Source organism: Taudactylus pleione, unplaced genomic scaffold (genome assembly GCF_031769625.1).
Source record: "Taudactylus pleione unplaced genomic scaffold, aTauple2 ptg000327l, whole genome shotgun sequence".
Taxonomy (NCBI): domain Eukaryota; kingdom Metazoa; phylum Chordata; class Amphibia; order Anura; family Myobatrachidae; genus Taudactylus; species Taudactylus pleione.
The window spans coordinates 2,441,000-2,460,536 of record NW_028284728.1 but is presented as its reverse complement, the minus strand read 5'-3'; the positions used below and the strand labels follow the sequence as shown (position 1 = coordinate 2,460,536).

Below are 19,537 nucleotides of genomic sequence, written 5' to 3'. Positions count from 1 at the left end.
ACACTGTGTGGAGCACTGCTACACAAGGTAATGAGGAAGGGAACACTGTATATACAGACAGGATTGCAGAGCATCTCATACAAACACTGTGATGAGCACTGCTACACAATGTAATGAGGAGGGGAACACTGTATACACAGACAGGATTGCAGAGCATCTCGTGTAAACACTGTGATGAGCACTGCTACATAATGTAATGAGGATGGGAACACTGTATACACAGACAGGATTGCAGAGCATCTCCTACAGTCACTGTGATGAGCACTGCTACACAATGTAATGAGGAAAGGAACACTGTATACACAGACAGGATTGCTGAGCATCTCATACAGTCACTGTGATGAGCACTGCTACACAATGTAATGAGGAAGGGAACACTGTATACACAGACAGGATTGCTGAGCATCTCATACAGTCACTGTGATGAGCACTGCTACACAATGTAATGAGGAAGGGAACACTGTATACGCAGACAGGATTGCCGAGTATCTCCTACAGTCACTGTGTGGAGCACTGCTACATAAGGTAAATGTAGCTCAGAATGACAGAGCTAATATGTTTTATGTGTATTAGTAAATTTAAGCTAGGGGGCAAAGAATGAAGAACATCATAATCTAATAAACCTGAGGGGACTGATTTAATTACATCTGATGTTCCATACTGAATGGAAAACTCACTTGTGTCAGCTCACTTGTTTCTCTATGGGGTGCGAGCTGAACCAAGCAAGATTTCCTGGCTGATTCTGCAGAGGACGCTAAACTTGCTGGACGCAGATTCCTCATTATTGGTAATCTGCGCATGTGCAGAATAGGTCCTGTGAGATTGCTCGCAGAATCTGCTATGCCTCTGCCTGACTGACAGGCAGAGACGTTTGTGGGGCGGTGCGGTAAAGGTCTGCGTTCCTTGAAACTGGGGCGCGTCATTTTCTGGGTGCGCCAAGGCCAGGGTCTGCGACAGAGGCTGGGATCGCAGATGCAGCGGGGGGTACCAGACACCTCCGGCTGCATTTGCATTTTAGCAGGGACGGAATTGCAAGGCTGCCTGTGTGTGGCTTTGTAATTCCATCCCCTGCTAAATCAGACCCCAAGTTTGCTAATTGAAATATCCCCTGCAGTAATTTCCAGACATCAAACACAACAGATCTGACACCTACTGTATATGGAAATCATGCTCTGATTACTTGCTTGCTACTGTTAAAAAGTGTAACTGGCTCATATTGATTAGAGATATTCTGCTGCAAGTTCAGTCCATGTCTAAGAACAGTCTAAGAACAGCTGGGTTTATGTTGCACAGACACTATAAAAATAAAAAGTTAATAATTTGTTCTCACCTGGATCCGTTCACCTGACTGGGGTTACATTCCATCTTGATGGTGACTCTGGATGGGGGTTGCGATAACCAGTCCTGCTGTGGGACACGTGGACTCATTTTCGAAGTTTGCCCATATTCACTGGAGGATGAAGCCGTCATCTCTACCTTGGTGAGGTGTGGCGTTCCGTAGGCGCACTCAAATAACGACTGGTCTTCACTTACCACTGATAACGCTTCCTGTAAACAAACATGGATCATTACTCTGATGTATAATGGCAGGAAACCCTGTGTCACAGTACAAGAACATTTTTTTATGGATCTAGATAAGACAACGTCCAAGGACCAAATGTAGGTTTCTTGGCATCCTGGCCATGATATACTATATAGCGTTGGGAACACAGACTGAGAATAACATGCAGACTTTGGTCTCCCACCACTATTCAAAAGGAACGTTACAATTTGTGACAATCAAATGACTGTTATTGACTTTTCTGACACCTACTGGTCGTACAAATATAATTAAATTTGTGTGGAAGCGATCTACTTCTGAACTGGAGAATTAAGCTGACGTATATAATGAGAGTTTGAAAAGTTAGTATTCTGGCCCTACCTTCCCTATTATCTATAATGGAACTTGGCAGCAAATCACAAATAATGGTCATTTTTTGCGTTTTAGAAACAGTGCATCAGCTCAGTAAAATTAAGGGGCATATTTGCAAGAGGTTTATTCTTAATCGATTTTGATCGATTTAAAAATGATCAAAATCGATCAATGTTGTGTTTCTGGGGCTAAATGACAGATTTACCAATACTTACAAAACCAAATCCAAAAATTGTCTGTTAATAAATCTGTGATTTAGTCCCAGAAACACAACATCGATTTTGATCGATTTTAAATTGATCACAATCGTTTAAAGTCGACCTTTAGTAAATATACCTAAAAAAAATCTGTTGTACTTAAAGAAAAAAAAAATACACATTCTACTGAAATATCTTCAGTCATGGTAAAGTCTTGAAATTTTCACATACAGTTAGTTGCACTATTTGAATGTTACTAGCACCTATTTGTTACATGCTAACTTGTGAGTATATTTGTTATCTTTAAATAAAAGACACTATCGGAGCTCTTAGTTGCCATTAATGATTTCTTGCATCAGATTTCAAAGATTAATTTATTAGGAATACAGTTTTATTGTGCTTAAAAATAAATAAATAAATATATATATATATAAAAATATATATATAAATATATATATATATATATATATATATCCCAGACTACTTACTGTTGCAAATAAAATTGTTGTACTTGTGAGGGATATGGAGAATAATTAACAACTAATTAAACAACTACTTATGAAGTAAGAGAGAGACAGGCAGTTAATGACTTAATGAAGATTAAGTGGATTTGAATATATGCAGATTCTCAATGTTGCAGCACTTAAAAGCCGCAGGCTTGAAAGTGATGACACAGCTTTGTGTATTGTGGTTTGTTCCACGGTTTAGTAACTTCCCCAATCTGATTCATCCTCCTCCGCAATATCATCTTGTTACTAAATTGCATATTGGCACAAGAGTATAAGAAAAGTGGGAAATACAGTGTTATTACATAGGCTACAATAACACAGTATAATGAATACAGTCTCATAAATATTATGAGACTGTATTCTTCTGCATTATAATTACAGCCTGAACAACCTACGCCGAGAGATTAGGAAATGAGATGTGTTATTAAATAAACTATTTAGGAACAAGACATTATGCAAGGTTGCACTGAGCAGCAGATCTGCAATACTTCCCCGTAGGCAGAATAAGTGCATTCCTATTTCCATTATCACACACCAGAGAGTGGACACTTCTTGAGGCCTTGTGGTAAAGGGGCCCATTAATTATTAATCGCATTTGCAATGCGCTCTGGGCGTGATATTAGTGATCATACCACCCGGAGTAATGACAAAGCACATGCAGGGACGGGGGCTCCGAAAGAAGACAGTCCTTGTGATGTGCTGGGAGAGAAGTGACCGCGGTCTCTTCACTCCTTTGCTGGAGATTTTGCGCATGTGGGGTCTACTGACCACACTGACCAACAGTCTACTGTTCCTGCGTGTGCATTTTTTTTACCCGTGGATGGTCGTTGTATACAGTCTATATACACACAATATAATCCCATAGTTGTCTAACTCTTCCGGAATATTTGTGAGAGTCCCGAATTTGGGGGAGTGCTCCTGTACTCCGCAGGGAATAGCCCACCCTCCTAGATCCCGCTTCTGTTTCCTGAACGGGATTTTGATAAGTCGCTCTATCATAATAGCCTCGCTCACCTCTGTGCAATGACGCATTACCATAGCTCCGCCCCCTGCATGATGAATCATTATACCCCCTGCACTTACACCTGGGTCCTTATAGAGCCATAGAGTAAGTAAATCTGTATAAACATGCTCATCTTTGCAGGGAAATGGTCCTCATTCAGCTACATCAGGTAAGTACGACTGTACACAATAGTGAGTTTTTCCGATAATTGAATTCCCAAGAATTTCGCTTTTAACCTATAACTGACGAGATAACAAACGTCCACAGTTCCCACGGAAGTGACTGGTTAAGAAGGTTACCTGCGCCACACAAATAAACAAAGATACGTGAACCCAGATTATAATTCAGTGCTAGAAAGCAGGAAATAAGGAGAAACTAAAGGAAATGTATTTAATGCGAATGTCATTATAATTCACAAGTCATGTTTATATAAACTCCTGTAAGTAATAACTGTATAAACAATGAGCAGTGCGTAATAGGGCTGTAATTCCTTGACCTATGTGTATGTTATTCCAAATAAACATATCAACCATGTCTCTTAATGTACCCGGCGCCTATACACAGCAGAGGTACAGTAACTACTATGTTTCCCCTTAACCAAACAATCAGGCCCCAGTAACATCTGCATTCTCATGAATATTGTTTTTTTCCCATTGTGCCTCAGTGACATCACTGATTTCTAGAGAGTTGATTGGCTACGTTCTCATGAATATTGGTTCAGCCCACAAAATGGCTGCCTCCACTGGGCCTCAATTAGGAAGCACTCTATGGCAGTGCCTTGTTTTATAGACATGCTCCTAGACTTCTGCCAAGCAAAAGTTTGCAATGGTTGATCGGTGGAGTGAATGTGTTCCAGGTACAGTAGGCGCACCGGTGTGTCTAATTTTGCAGATCTTATTCAAAAGCGAGGTTTCATTTAGTGGCATGAGATTATTCAAATCAGATAAAGGTCTGGAGAGGGCGCATTTTTAGGGGCGTATCTTGCAGAAGACCTTGATTTGGAGCTGTCAGAGATCAGATCAGGACTCCCTTATTATTTAAGAGGACATATGTTGCACCTTCCAGTTTTAACTTCATCAGAGAACCACATTTTCTTAACATGCTCTTCCCAGGGAAAGACAAAACTTCAAGCATACAAACTGTACTAATATTAATATTGATAATATTAATACATGTAATATACAGGGAGAACCATTGTCCCCTTACTCTTATATTACAAGATTTACTCAATGAAAGGGACGGTTATAATAAAGTGGTAGAGGGTTGGACCTTTGATGTGACACTCTTACAGTGCATCTATGGAGAGTAGTACAGAAGATATAGTGCATGAGACATGGTAACGGCCCATTATTGCGGCACTGGGCTCTGGTGTAGTTAGATTGCTGTCTCCTTGGTTACAGCGATTGCCGTTTCCTTGGTTACTGCTAGATTGCACGTCGTTCATTCGCAGACTAGAGACTTACATTAATAGTTCATTACAAATCAGACAACTAAATTATACAATTCAGCCTTCTCCCTTCATTTTCACAAATTGTTTAATTTAGGACCCAACAAACAAGCGATATAATGTTCCCACTAAGATAATGGTCAATATGACAACAATACTCAGACTTGACTATAGCCAAGTACATCAGAGCAACAAACGCCCCCTTTCCCTGGAGAGCATGAATAGATGTGCATATTGGGCTTGTACAGCTTGCAGTAGATGACGCTATCTTTGCCATATATTAATGGCATGGACGTATTATTGAGACCACTTTCATGGCCATGATTCATCAGGAACTCCCCTAAGAAGGTCACTACCAGTAAATCAATTAAACAAGTTCATTTCACATATTAACGTATCTAAACTGTTCCAGATATTTATCTTTTAATGCTATTTTTGCCATTTTGAAAATCTTCATATCAAATAGACAGCAAACACAAGTACTGTACAAATTTCAGTTTTGCAATTTTAAGTTTTCTTAAGCACAATGTATGTTATTATTATTATTATTATTTAAAAATTATTAATTTCACTTAAAAAGAATTAAACATAATGGGGTCTATTTACTAAGCCTAGGATGGAGATAAAGTGTCCGGAGATAAAGTACCAGCCAATCATCTCCTAACTGCCATGTCACAGGCTGTGTTTGAAAAATGTTAGGAGCTGGTTGGTTGGTACGTTATCTCCGTTCACTTTATCTCCACACAAGGCTTAGTAAATAGACCCCAATGTGGTTGAAACATTAAATATTATAATATATACTTTTGAAGACATTCCAAATGAATGATATTTATAAACTATGCATATAGATGGTGGGAGTATCACTCTCATTAACAGAATAAAGGTAAGCCTCAAAATGATATTTAATGCTCACCATTCCTTATATCTTACAGTATTTACAGAACAATTTCATCACTAGTTTTGTGTCCTGCAAATAAAAGAAAAATGACAATCGCTTCCTTTAAAAGAGGAACAAGAGAGTTTGTTTGCAAAACAAAAATGAATTCTTAAATTACACGCAGGAAAAGTTGTTTCAAAAACAGACAGCTAGAAACTGTTCACATGATCCTAAATTATTCATTAATTTGTTCATGGAAAGTCTTCTTTTTACTTTGTTTACTGTACAGTATGTTACCGGGTACTGTACTGAAAATATTAAATATATTATAAATTCTAATGATATCAGAGACGTGATTTCACAATTGCATTTCCTGCCTCGGTAAAAGTTTAGATGATGGAATGAAAGGACTGTGTCAACCAGAGAGGGCTTACAGTACAAGTCATTGACCAAAACTTGTTATATTTTACTGTACAGTTATACTGGGGGCTCAATATAGATCCGGTCACTCTTCACTAGTAACGGTGAAGGCTCAATTCAATGGACCATAACCGTTATGAAATGTAAGGGAGGGTAACAGAGGGGAAGGTAACAGGTAAAAACGTCCATGAGACATTAAATGATGCTACAGTACATAACAATTAAGAGATAATGAGAACTTACATGGGAATAGTCCTCATACACTGGAATGAACTGTGTTTGTAGCATCTTTCCAGGTTTAATGACAACCAAATTCTCATAGCTTTCTTTGATCCCTTTCAGTAAAAGTGTCCATCAAAACTGTATATTTTAAAGACGTATAATAAAGTCCAGTCTCAGTGTCTAGAAACCTGTGGCCATAATTATATCCCAAGGCATTGTCCAAAGTCTAGAAACCCAATTCTCCTGAAGGTCGTCTTTCACAAGTAGAACGTGGGTGAAGAAACAGGCTGGTTACATGGGTGAGGATCATTACTGGCTTCAGCAATTCACCAGACGGCAGCGACTGTTTCTGTCAGAAACACCAAGTTGTATTCATACCTCCTGGAGGTTTTGTGTCTATTGTATGAAGAGGATATTGTGAAACTCCATAGGGATGTGTGTATGTCCTAGTGATTGACGCGTCCACATCAGGAGTGTGGAGTTAGTTTAATCTAATGCACAACATCTCAACTTCCTGTTTTACTTCCTTTGGCCTCTCCTCTACAAACGCTTATTCATTAAGGCATTCGTGTCGTGAGAGTTAATATAATATTTTAGACTACAACCAGAGAGGTATATTCAAGAAATACATGTTCCACTTATGATGACAATGTGCAAATTTTTATATGTGTAAAGTCCTCATTATCACGAACATTGTAATGTGCAAGGTCTGCAAATACTGTAATATCTACTGAGATGAGGACATACTATAAGAATCTGTATAACTATTATACAGGTACAGTGCATTAGGCATTAAGTGCAAAATACAGCAATGAAATCTATTATACAGCTGGGTGGGAGCAAAGTTGGTGCTTGGTAAGAACGACTGGGCGAGTCAGGACACCAGTAGTGCATTCGGACGATGACATCACATGTGGTCAGCTGTGGGTATCGTCCGACTATTTATTGTTTATCTCAAATGACCTATAACCTCATACATCCAGATCAGATCTCAGAATTAATGGCTTTGTTTGGAATTCGTGCTGTACATGCTGCAATTTCAACCAGTTAGGTGTAAACTGTCCATTATTTCCATAATTTTGAGCCCCGTGCCTATAATATGCCAGATTGCACATATTTCAAATCTACCACATCTTTCCCCACACTGTCTGCACATTATTTACTATTTTACCTTTATGTTTATCAGAACTATCTGGAAAACACATATTTCTGGATAAAAGATTGCGGACCCATAATAATATTAATAAAAATATATTCTTTACTAATCCAAGGAAGGCCATAAACCACTAGCCCTACATAAAATTGTTTTAAGAGAACTGTACCTACAATTAGGGGTGCCTTGAGAGATTTTGGGGCTCAGTATTTATGGTGGGCATGGTCAAGAGTTTGGGCAAACAATGCCATGCCCATGGGACTCCAGACAGGCCTGAGAACTTTGTACCTGACCTCCCTTCTCCATAGCCCCGCCCTACAGGCTGGTGTTTATGTGTTGCCTACATCACTGAAATTGCCCCCACCCATCCCGCAAACACCCAGCTTGCATTTATTTACTACCTTCTGTTTTTCACAAACTTAGGGGGTAAATTGACTTAAGTGAGAGTCTTTTGAAATGGAGATGTTGTACATAGCAACCAATCAGATTCTAGCTATTATCTTCTAGAAGATGCAAGTTAAATGTTAAGTAGAAACTGATTGGTTGCTATGGGCAACATCTCCACTTCTAAAAAAAAACCTCTCACTTAGTAAATGTATCCCTTAGTTTTATTTTAATAACTTTGATCCCTCATCTACAATTGGAACAGACCGTAATGGAACATGTTGCCCCCCTCTGGAGCCCTCCTGCTCTGTCTTGCTTGAGGGGTCACAGTAAGATCAGAGACCTCTACACAAATCCATAGTCACATTGTAATAACAACTGTGTGGTTTTATCTGATGTCACAACTTTACAGTGCACCCATCACCAACACACGGCGGCGGCAGCCATTTTGTAGCCAGAATTAACCTTTACGGCAAAGCGACCTTAAGTTATTGGTGCAGCCCATAAAATGGCTGCCTCCACTTGGTGCAGGAGGTGAGGACATTTTATATTCAACTCATACAAGTCAAGTCTATGCAGATCTAAGTGGACACTTCAGCAGAACTGGTTCTACACAGCGATTTACTTGTCTTTATTGCAAGTATTAGTCCTCTTTTTAACACGTTTACATGGCAGCTTCAGTGTTATTTACTGCAGGATACTCAGCTAATGGTTTTCACATTGAGGTGAAATATCCCGTCTGGCTGCGCTTGTACATTTTAACATCAGCCAACTGGAATTGAATAACAGAGTCTAGCATGGAAAGTTCTCGGCTAACTTGTGGTCATAGCGAGTACTTTGCAGTTGCCGTATTGAAAAAAATATTTCTCTCTCTCTCTGTCTCTGTCTCTTTCTCTCTCTCTCTTTTTTTCTTCACTGGCTCATAGTTGGCATCAATGAGATAACTGACATATTACATTGTCACATACAAGAAAATAATCAAATTATCCCTTGATGTAGATCTATGCTTTTGTTTATTGTTTAAAATTAGAGCTACAGCATGCGGTTTTACTTAGTCTGAAATGTCTACGGAGCTCAAAGGATTTCGTTGCACCTATACTTCTAAAAATGGATCAGAACGTGACTTGTGGTCTGTTCTGTTACATGATCAGACAGCATGGAAACTTTCTCATATGATTACTTTGGATAGGAAAATATTCACTTAGACAGCGGCATATATTCAATACTTTAGAGATGTGGGCATGGTAGTTTGTTAGTTGCAGTTGGAGTTCTCATTTAGGGGAGATTTATCAAACCTACTAAAATGGCCAAGTGGAGATGTTGGACATGGCAACCAATCAGCTTGTAGCTATCATATCTAGTACATTCTATAAAATGATAGCTAGAATCTGATTGAATGCTTAAAACAAAATGTTTAACTGTCAGGTGGATAACAATGGAAACGTTATACTAAATTGGATTTGTTTTGGACTATAACCAATTTGCATGTGTCTTGGTATATATCTATATACCCTCCAGCTACATTCATGTTTTGAAATTTTTAGGTATTCTACTTTTTTATATTGCTCTTGGAATATTGTTCCCCTTTTTATTGTGATTACTACTTATATTATATTATTATTATATTACTTATTATATTATATTACTTATACTTATTATTATCTATCTAATATAAAGAATTGTATTTGCATATTTAAATAAAAAATATCTTTATGCTATAAGCGCTGCTTATTGTTCTGTAACATATACTTTTGAGAAATCTCCCGTCTAGATGAGAGTAATTGGGAATACAGGGCCTGACTCGACAAGGAACGCAAATGAGAGAACGCACGCACTTGGCCGATGTTTTAGCACTGAGCATGCATCGCACTGCACGTGTGCGAACTAGCTAATTAAGGCACGGCGGCAGCATACGCAGCCATACCGTAAGCTCTACTCAGGAAGCGGCCAAAATCCTGCGGAAGGTTAGGTCAACCACTACTATGCTAATGAGTCCGATGGTTCTCGATGTTACCGATGTTTACGCTATCTTGCGTGCTGATCAGGCTTTGAGTAAAGGGAGATGTGCAGCTTAATTTGGTGCTGGGCATCTGCATCTCGTGCTGCGGTCTCCATGCGTATACATTGATTTGTATATTCTCGCAGTGGACGGGTGCGTGTTTTTTCTCCTTTGCGTTCCTTGCTGTATCAGGCCCACAGTCAATGGCAGATGTGGCCACTCAGTTATTCACTATACACTTGCACAACTGTCCCATGCTGGCACATTCTGTACATACACAAAGCTGCAGTGGCAAGGCCAAGTTTATCACTGCACAATACCACATTCGTAGTGGGCCCATCTATGTTTCACCTAAAGAGGGGAAAGAAAATTATAAAAAAAAAGGAGAAAATACAAAAAAATTTCCTTATTTAATACAATAACATTGGTTAGATCGTAAACTAATTCTACTTTCTGTTTTACTTTGCAGTAATAGTCTGATATTGGGCCTGATTCAGGTCCGGACGCTAGTGTGGATCTGTGCATGTGTAGAGCGGGTCCTGCGATCTCGCACACATATCCCACCGGCTCTCCCCACACATCCTCACAGTGGGGGGGGGGGCAATGATGCGGTTCACGCTGAATTGCAACAATATGGCCCCAACCCCTGCTTCACAATGACGGTAATCTCGGCATTATGTAGTGGGGTGGGGCCACAAGGATCTGGTCACGCCCCTGATCCACCCCTAATGCTGTGTAATATTCCCGGCCATGCCCTCCTCCTGGATGGTGCAGCCTCAATGTCGACAAACATGGGTTTGTGTTCACAGGCAACTTTATCTATGTCAGTCATTCACAGCCCCTGGATTGTGCTCACAGCAGGGGCATATCTATAATGGGTGCACACGGGCTCCTGGGTCCCGGGGGGCCCACACCGCACACCCTGCACTTATACTTTCTAATATTTACCTCTCCGAAATCCCACATCAGCAGAAGAGGTGCTGCACAAAACGCATGGAAAATGGCCGCCGCGGCCATTTCTCCGGCATTCTGCGCATGTGCAGTAGGAAAATCACCAGAAAAATGGCTGCAGCGCATGCACAGTAGACTCCAGACACAGACTAGTGCCCGGAGTCTACTGAACCTTTCAGTGCGCCGCGGCCGCCAGTGAGAGAGGAGGGGGCCCCGGACAGTGAGTGAACACAGGCCCCCTCCTCAATTAATACGCCCCTGGTTCACAGGCAACTTTATCTATGCGAGTTATTCACAGCCCCTGGGTTGTGCTCACAGGCAACTTTATGTCAGTTATTCACAGCCCCCTGGGTTGTGCTCACATGTATTTCATAAGATGCAAAATTAATTAGTTAAATGCTGTTTTTTAACCTTTCAGACACTGTGAAAGAAAAACAATAATATAGCTACAATTTTATTACAAACTAGAATATTTGATTGAAGAACAAAATAGAACAGGGTTCCCCTTTAACAGTCACTGGTTTCATTGCCATTACAGAGAAACCTATTTCCAATGTCCTTCGCCTGCCTGCCCCATATGTTAAATAAATCCTTGCTATGCAATTATAGGGAAAAATAAATAAGTCTCCATTGTCTGAGTGTTTTCTTTAAACAAAGCCCAGTGCTCGCATGCCATTCCCATATCTCCTACACCATGTCCAGCTTCCTAGAGGAACAACAGGAAAACAAAGTGCAAACTCAGAATAACTGTGTCCACAGAACAATACAGGCCGTCTGGCGATGGCCAGGGGACCCGATGAACAGAGGAAGGAGTAAGCTCTGGAGATTGGCTGGAGGACGGTTTTGTTACTGGACTCAGCAAATCACGGCGGCAGAAATGTTCAAGATCAAGGTCTAAGCTGGAGGTTATCATAAGAAATGTGGAAATAACGCTAAGTCGACGTAACAATATCGTGTTTACCCTCTTATAGTAAATCTATCATCAGAACACATTGTTTCCAAAGTGAACTTTGTTATATATTTAATCAGAAAACAGCACAATTAGCAACCTTATGTTCCTAAAGAATCCTTAAAGTCAGGTGATATTCACAGAGGTATTTGCTGCTTCATGAATGATCTGGTATATACACCACAATATATGTGAGAAATTGCCATTGTTATTTGTACCTAGGAATCGTTATTTTAAATATTGTACAGTTCATTAGGGGAGATGTAGTCATAATGTCAACATTTACAGCGTCGGCACCACAATGTTGACAGGTATGTTGACATTGTTGTAACAGAATGTGCAGAATGTTGAAATGTTCACAATTCAGGGGGGTTAGAGCTAGTCTGCAGGAGGGGAGGGTTAGGGTTAGGCTGCAGGAGGGGAGGTTAGGGTTAGGCTGTGGGAGGGGAGGTTAGGGTTAGGCTGTGGGAGGGAGGTTAGGGTTAGGCTGCAGGAGGGAAGATTAGGGTTAGGTTGTGGGAGGGGAGGTTAGGGTTAGGTTGTGGGAGGGGAGGTTAGGGTTAGGCTGCAGGAGGGGAGGGTTAGGGTTAGGCCGCAGGAGGGGAGGTTAGGGTTAGGCTGCAGGAAGGGAAGTTAGGGTTAGGCTGTGGGAGGGGAGGTTAGGGTTAGGCTGTGGGAGGGAGGTTAGGGTTAGGCTGCAGGAGGGGAGGTTAGGGTTAGGCTGCAGAAGGGGAGGTTAGTGTTAGGCTGCAGGAGGGGAGGTTAGGTTTAGGATTCAGGAGGGGATGGTTGGGTTAGGCTGTGGGAGCGAGGATAGGGTTAGGCTGCAGGAGGGGAGGTTAGGGTTAGGCTGTGGGAGGGAGGTTAGGGTTAGGCTGCAGGAGGGAAGATTAGGGTTAGGCTGCAGGAGGGGAGGGTTAGGGTTAGGCTGTGGGAGGGAGGTTAGGGTTAGGCTGTGGGAGGGAGGTTAGGCTGCAGGAGGGAGGTTAGGCTAAGGCTGTGGGAGGGAAGATTAGGGTTAGGCTGCAGGAGGGGAGGGTTAGAGTTAGGCTGCAGGAGGGGAGGGTTAGAGTTAGGCTGCAGGAGGGGAGGTTAGGGTTAGGCTGTGGGAGGGAGGTTAAGGTTAGGCTGCAGGAGGGGAGATTAGGGTTAGGCTGCAGAAAGGGAGGTTAGGGTTAGGCTGCAGGAGGGGAGGTTAAGTTTAGGATGCAGGAGGGGATGGTTGGGTTAGGCTGTGGGAGGGGAGGTCAGTGTTAGGTTGTGTGAGGGTGGTTAAGGTGCGGGTGGGGATGTTTGGGTTAGGCTGCAGGAGGGGATGTCAGGCACTAGGGAGAGGGTTAGGGTTAGGCTGCAGGAAGGGAGGTTATGTGAGGGAAGGTTAGGAGCCTATGTGGGGGAAGGTTAGGGTAAGGCTGCAGGAGGGGTAGTCAGGGTTAGGATGCAGGACCTGAGGATAGAGTAAGGTTGCAGGAGCGGAGGTAAGGGTTAGGCTGCGGGAGGAGATGTTTGGGTTAGGATGCAGGAGGGGAGGTTAGGGTTAGGCTGCGGGAGGAGATGTTAGGGTTAGGATGCAGGAAGGGAGGTTAGGGTTAGGCTGCGTGAGGGTGGTTATGGTTCAGGAGGGGAGGTTAGGGTTAGGCTGTGTGAGGGTGGTTAGGGTTCAGGAGGGGGGGTTAGGGTTAGGCTGTGTGAGGGTGGTTAGGGTTAGGGTTCAGGAGGGGAAGATTGGGTTAGGCTGCGGGAGGGAATGTTAGGCACTAGGGGGGTTAGGGTTAGGCTGAGGGAGGGGAAGTTAGGGTCACTTTATGAATATTACCACTCCCGATTTGGAATTACATCTAGCAAATCTATATAATAATTATGAAATAAGCACTTTTTGGGACCTACAGTATTATCAAACGTGAATGGGTCTGTTAAACATGCGGAAACTACATTTTCATATTTTGGATATCTCCTGTGTGTACTAAGACCCTGAAGTGTCAGACCATCTCCATACACTAATATGGGAACACAGCAATTATGCTATTCATCAGCTTTTATTTTTCATTGCCTGTGGGTACTAATGCCATCTTCACATGATTCCCACTCCATCCTATAGGAAGAGGGTCCGGAGACGATAGATCCCCTTGGATCCCTCTGACTCGTCCTGCCATCACAAGGCACAGTAATGCTGCCAGGACAGAATCTGGCAATATAAACTTCTGCTGCTCTATTAATGGAAAAAGTGGTAGTGCCAGCAGCTGTCCCAGCACCGGAGCAATGAGGAATTGCTCCGGCAGATTTCAGTTTGCCACCGCAAATGGGTGGAGAGTTAGATCCTTACTTTGCGCAGGACCATCGTGATTGATGAATAGGTCCATTGGGAAGGAAATCAAATTTGTTCATTTGGAATGACAATAAAAAGCTCATGATAAATCTAAGTCACAAAAACATCAGGTAAATGTGACTCATTTGGCCATGGCAAGTACAGTGTCATCAAGTAATATTCTAGAGCTAGATCCATTAGTTGGAACCTCTTTATTTATGGAAAAATAATTCAAGCAAACATTAAAACATATGTAATATTGTTGAGCAAATTAAATATTAATTCACTTAAATACGAATGCGTATCATATAAAACTAATAAAAAATGTGTATTATTTTCATATATTATTATTATTATCATTTATTTATATGGCGCCACAAGTGTTCCGCAGCGCCTTACAAAGTACATAAACAAATTGTAGACAAGCGACTTACAGAACAATACAATACAGGACAGGACATGGATAATATACATTGATACATTAGCGACCATAACGCCCAGATAAGCAGCAGAGAATAAGCAGCCAAGTGTTAGGTGGCCTAGTAGAAGTAGATGAAATTAAAGTAAGGAGAAGCACAAGAAGGCAGAGAGCCCTGCTCATAAGAGCTTACATTCTAAAAAATATAAATTGATAGGATGATTTTTTTTATTTTACACAGTAATATGTGCACCTGGATAATGACTTTTCTCTCATTTCTATATTTCAGTTTATTTCAGTCAGTTCATGAAGAGTATACTAGAGTATTGTTTGCAAGGAGCGAGTCGGGGATGCGTGTTTCCCGCTCATTCCAAGCAAGTGCGACAGAAATGCCCGGACATTTTATCACAGCACCGACCCCAATTCATAATATGAGGCAAAGTTCTCTCTTGAATAATTATATAATTCTTTCCTAATCTTAATATTGATTAATTGCACAATACAGCCTCTTTCCTTTTTCTTAGCTAAATGTATATAGTTTACAGTACATATTGTCACAGTACCATTTCCTTTCCCCCGTGTACTATGCAAACTTAACAGTATATTTTTGTTATTCTATAATTGTATATGTGTAGATTTCTTGTAGAGGATATAATGCAATTGTTTTATTCAAATTTTGCTCAGTTGAGAGACTTAGGGGTCTATGTACTAATAATCGCAGCACTGCCATGATTACTACTGGTCCAACTCGCATGGGATATTTAAATTTTTACTGAAATTATCCCTGCTATGTACAAAGGGGAACTCGCAGGGACAGCGGTTGTGGTAACCGCTGTCACTGCGAGTTACTGTATATCCCCGGCAAATTGTATACTTACCCGTGAGAAGCTGACACTGCGCATGCGCACAGCGTCAGCTTCCGGAGCCGGCCGGAAGCTGCCCCTGTAGCCCCTGTAGCCTCCATAGGCTAAAAGCAGTCTACACCATCTGAAGATAGTGTAAACTGCTGGGGCTAAACTCCGAAAAGCTTAGCTTTTTTGGCGTTTGGTACATATGGGTCAGATCGTAGTCCCCATTGATAATAATCAATAATGATCTGCAGCGCTAATTAGCACTTCGCCGGAGATTTCTATGAAATCTCCTGCAATGTGCTTTTAGTACATAGGTTCACTACATAAAAGAATCTGCAGTTTCTGCATCGTTTTATGTGAAAAATGGCTTGATACATAGGCCCTTTAGTCCAGATCTAAACATAAAAATGGAATTGAAAAACATATTAGCAATCTGAAAATATGAAACATTAAATTGTTTTCGGGAATCATTTTCCAAAATAATATTCAAGTCTTTTCTTACATTATGATCTTCTTCCCAAAAGTTTTCAGCGATAACGTTCAAAGGTGAGATTACCGATGAGGGAAGGTAAGGGGCATGTCCTAGCATTGCACTTAGAGGGCCACAAGACCACTGAATCACAGTAACCAATCAGCGATTGGCTTTTATCTGTCCAGGTGGTTGCTAGGGGTTAAGGAATATTTTACCCTTACATATAATGTTAGTAAATGGGTCCCTATGTCCTGTTGTACAGCCTATCTTTATATGTTCATACATACAAGTGCATGGACATAGAATAAAGGCTTTGTCACCATTTTTATCCACTGTCATCTGTAAATAGAACGATCGGATCTTGTTGGAGATCTGCCAGTGCTAGTTGGTGTCTCGCCATCACCAGACATCTCCTAATATTGTTATTATCGTAGCCAGGATGTATGAAAATCAACACCGTTCTGCACTTAAAACAACAAAGGAAGCTGAGAGATATATACAGTAGTGAGACAAGTGTGGCCGGTAAAGATTGTGTCTCACCTCCAGCCATGAGGTCAAGGTGAAGTGTGAAGTGAAATATTGTTTAAAAATATTTAGGGCCCCATTTAACAACAAACCTTAAAACCAATGGCATATATTTTGTTTAGTATTGCAGCGATGCTAATGAATATCCAGTTGGTATTTTAAATGACTTGCCCCTCCAGCGAGGTCCAGCGATGTCCCCCCTTGTTGGTGGCATCCTCCGCCCTTTTGCGTGTCATTGACGGCCAGTCTACACATGCTCAGGACACTTTCGCTTGGCGGGGACCCGACAGTGCCTAGAAGATGGAAAGGCTGTTGCTGTGTCCCCATTGCCGACAATGGGAACCGTATCGCTATCGGCATCTCTAGATAACATAAGCGGTACAGTGACTAACCTTAGATTGCCGCTGTTTGTTAAACAGTGAAAGGAAGACATAACCCCTTTAGTGACCGCTAAAGAGGTTATGTCTCGTTGTTAAATGGGGCCTATAGAGGCCCTAGAGGTGTATAATAGAATAGTGAATTAAAAAGACTACACTATGGGCCTGATTGAGACCCGCTCGCAAGCGCTTGAGCGCTCACGAGCGGGTCGATGGTGTGCTCTGCTCTTGCTCCGTGGCTCACTACAAAAGGGACGGCTGTCGATGTTGATCGACAGCTCGCCCCGTTTTGTAAGCGTGGCGGGGGGGTGGCTTCACAAACGGAGGCGTTCCCAAGCGAACACCTGCCGTTTGTGGGCGGCCCCACTGACATCACCAGTGATGTCAGTGAGAGAGCTTCCGGCTCTATTAGAGCCAGAAGCTCTCTGGGGCTTGCGGCCACGAGACCCTACCACTAGGGTCTCGTCGCAAGCCCAATGGTCGCGATGGTCTTGACCATCGCGACCATCATCCTGGCCACTCGCAATAGCTGTGGGTGGTCACCCACAGCTATGCGAGCGACCAGGAGGCCGCACAAAAAAAAACAACGCCCAGATTCAGAGCGAGCGAGCAGAGCATCTGAATCAGGGCCTGTGTTCTATTCACAAACCATCATTAGTGGATCGGGAAGACATAGTAGATATCTTATGTAGTAGATCTTGTTGTTAATAGGTTTACAATCCTACAAGGATATGAATTTTTGTAGAGATCTATGATATTTAAATTCGAGCGTAATACAGTCCGGATAGTGTCTCCTTTTAAGGGAAATGTATTTTATTCTAATAATTTAATTGTCTCCGTTTTGGTTTGGCTATTATTTCTGTTATCACTGCATAACCTGTAATGGACAGTATAATGCCGGTCTGATTCTTGAATGCAGTATTTATTTAGTATGTTTCGATTTCTCATGGGTTGAATTTAGTTTGTATGTCAGTTTCCTAGGAAATTATCTTTTATTTCAAGACACATTTCTTAATGACAGACATTCAGCATAGATTCCTTATTACGGAGTAGTCTGTATACAGTATATCCTGGAAACCATGTATTCATATACAACTATATTTAGTATTTGTTTATAAGTGGAGACAGATTGTTACCATTACAAATTGCTACTTGCAGTCAATGCCACTACTAAGTTTATTCCCTATGGTCCTTTGTCATGCACTCAGACCTCACTACATATAAATGGTAAAGCACAATGCGACAGACATTAATTACACTTTAAAATGATTTAAATATCCTAATCTCAACATAAAAGTCATGTCCTAAGAACAAGATCTACTGCATAGGATATCCACCATCTATTCATGATCCCCTGATGACTGTTTGCCATGATTCAGAGATTTACAAAATGCCAATATTTATGCAGATTGAGCAATTGTTAGCCAATGCGCATGTAAGCCGTATTGTGGCGCGCAGCGATTGGGTTGCGATTACGCTTGCACAGGGGATTCATTCATAAAGTATTTACAAAGTACGTGATAGATGGTCAGAATTTTGGGGGAGATAAAGGGGTGGTAGCTAGGGAAATGCAGTCGTATTGAGACCATTTAAACAGCGTTTCTTGGGTGTGGATACAGTAAATTAGCCACTGCAATCTCCTTTGCAGCATGAGAACCAGGAGAGATGCAACGTTTCATGGGCATGGATAAATTAGCCACTGCAATCTCCTTTACAGCATGAGAGCCAGGAGAGATGCAACGTTTCATGGGCATGGATAAATTAGTCACTGCAATCGCCTTTACAGCATGAGAGCCAGGAGAGATGCAACGTTTCATGGGCATGGATAAATTAGCCACTGCAATCTCCTTTACAGCATGAGAGCCAGGAGAGATGCAACGTTTCATGGGCATGGATAAATTAGTCACTGCAATCTCCTTTGCAGCATGAGAGCCAGGAGAGATGCAACGTTTCATGGGCATGGATAAATTAGCCACTGCAATCTCCTTTGCAGCATGAGAGCCAGGAGAGATGCAACGTTTCATGGGCAAGGATAAATTAGCCACTGCAATCTCCTTTGCAGCATGAGAGCCAAGAGAGATGCAACGTTTCATGGGCATGGATAAATTAGCCACTGCAATCTCCTTTGCAGCATGAGAGCCAACAGAGATGCAACGTTTCATGGGCATGGATAAATTAGCCACTGCAATCTCCTTTGCAGCATGAGAGCCAAGAGAGATGCAACGTTTCATGGACATGGATAAATTAGCCACTGCAATCTCCTTTGCAGCATGAGAGCCAAGAGAGATGCAACGTTTCATGGGCATGGATAAATTAGTCACTGCAATCTCCTTTACAGCATGAGAGCCAGGAGAGATGCAACGTTTCATGGGCATGGATAAATTAGTCACTGCAATCTCCTTTACAGCATGAGAGCCAGGAGAGACGCAACGTTTCATGGGCATGGATAAATTAGCCACTGCATTCTCCTTTGCAGCATGAGAGCCAGGAGAGATGCAACGTTTCATGGGCATGGATAAATTAGCCACTGCAATCTCCTTTGCAGCATGAGAGCCAAGAGAGATGC

The 19,537-nt window shown here is 41.8% G+C and overlaps 1 protein-coding gene across 5 annotated transcripts in view; it reads right to left on the bottom strand.

Annotated features, from left to right (window-relative positions):
* The window catches only part of ERG (ETS transcription factor ERG), a 360,355-nt gene that overhangs the window by 37,772 nt on the left and 303,046 nt on the right, over positions 1–19,537 (bottom strand). For 4 of the 5 annotated variants that reach the window (XM_088443146.1, XM_088443147.1, XM_088443144.1 and 1 more), the window contains one exon: positions 1,331–1,548. In XM_088443146.1, coding sequence (XP_088299272.1) covers positions 1,331–1,548 — 218 coding nt within the window. Of the gene's footprint in view, positions 1–1,330; positions 1,549–6,608; positions 6,934–19,537 lie in introns of those variants that run through there. The other variant, XM_088443145.1, reaches the window with a different exon arrangement.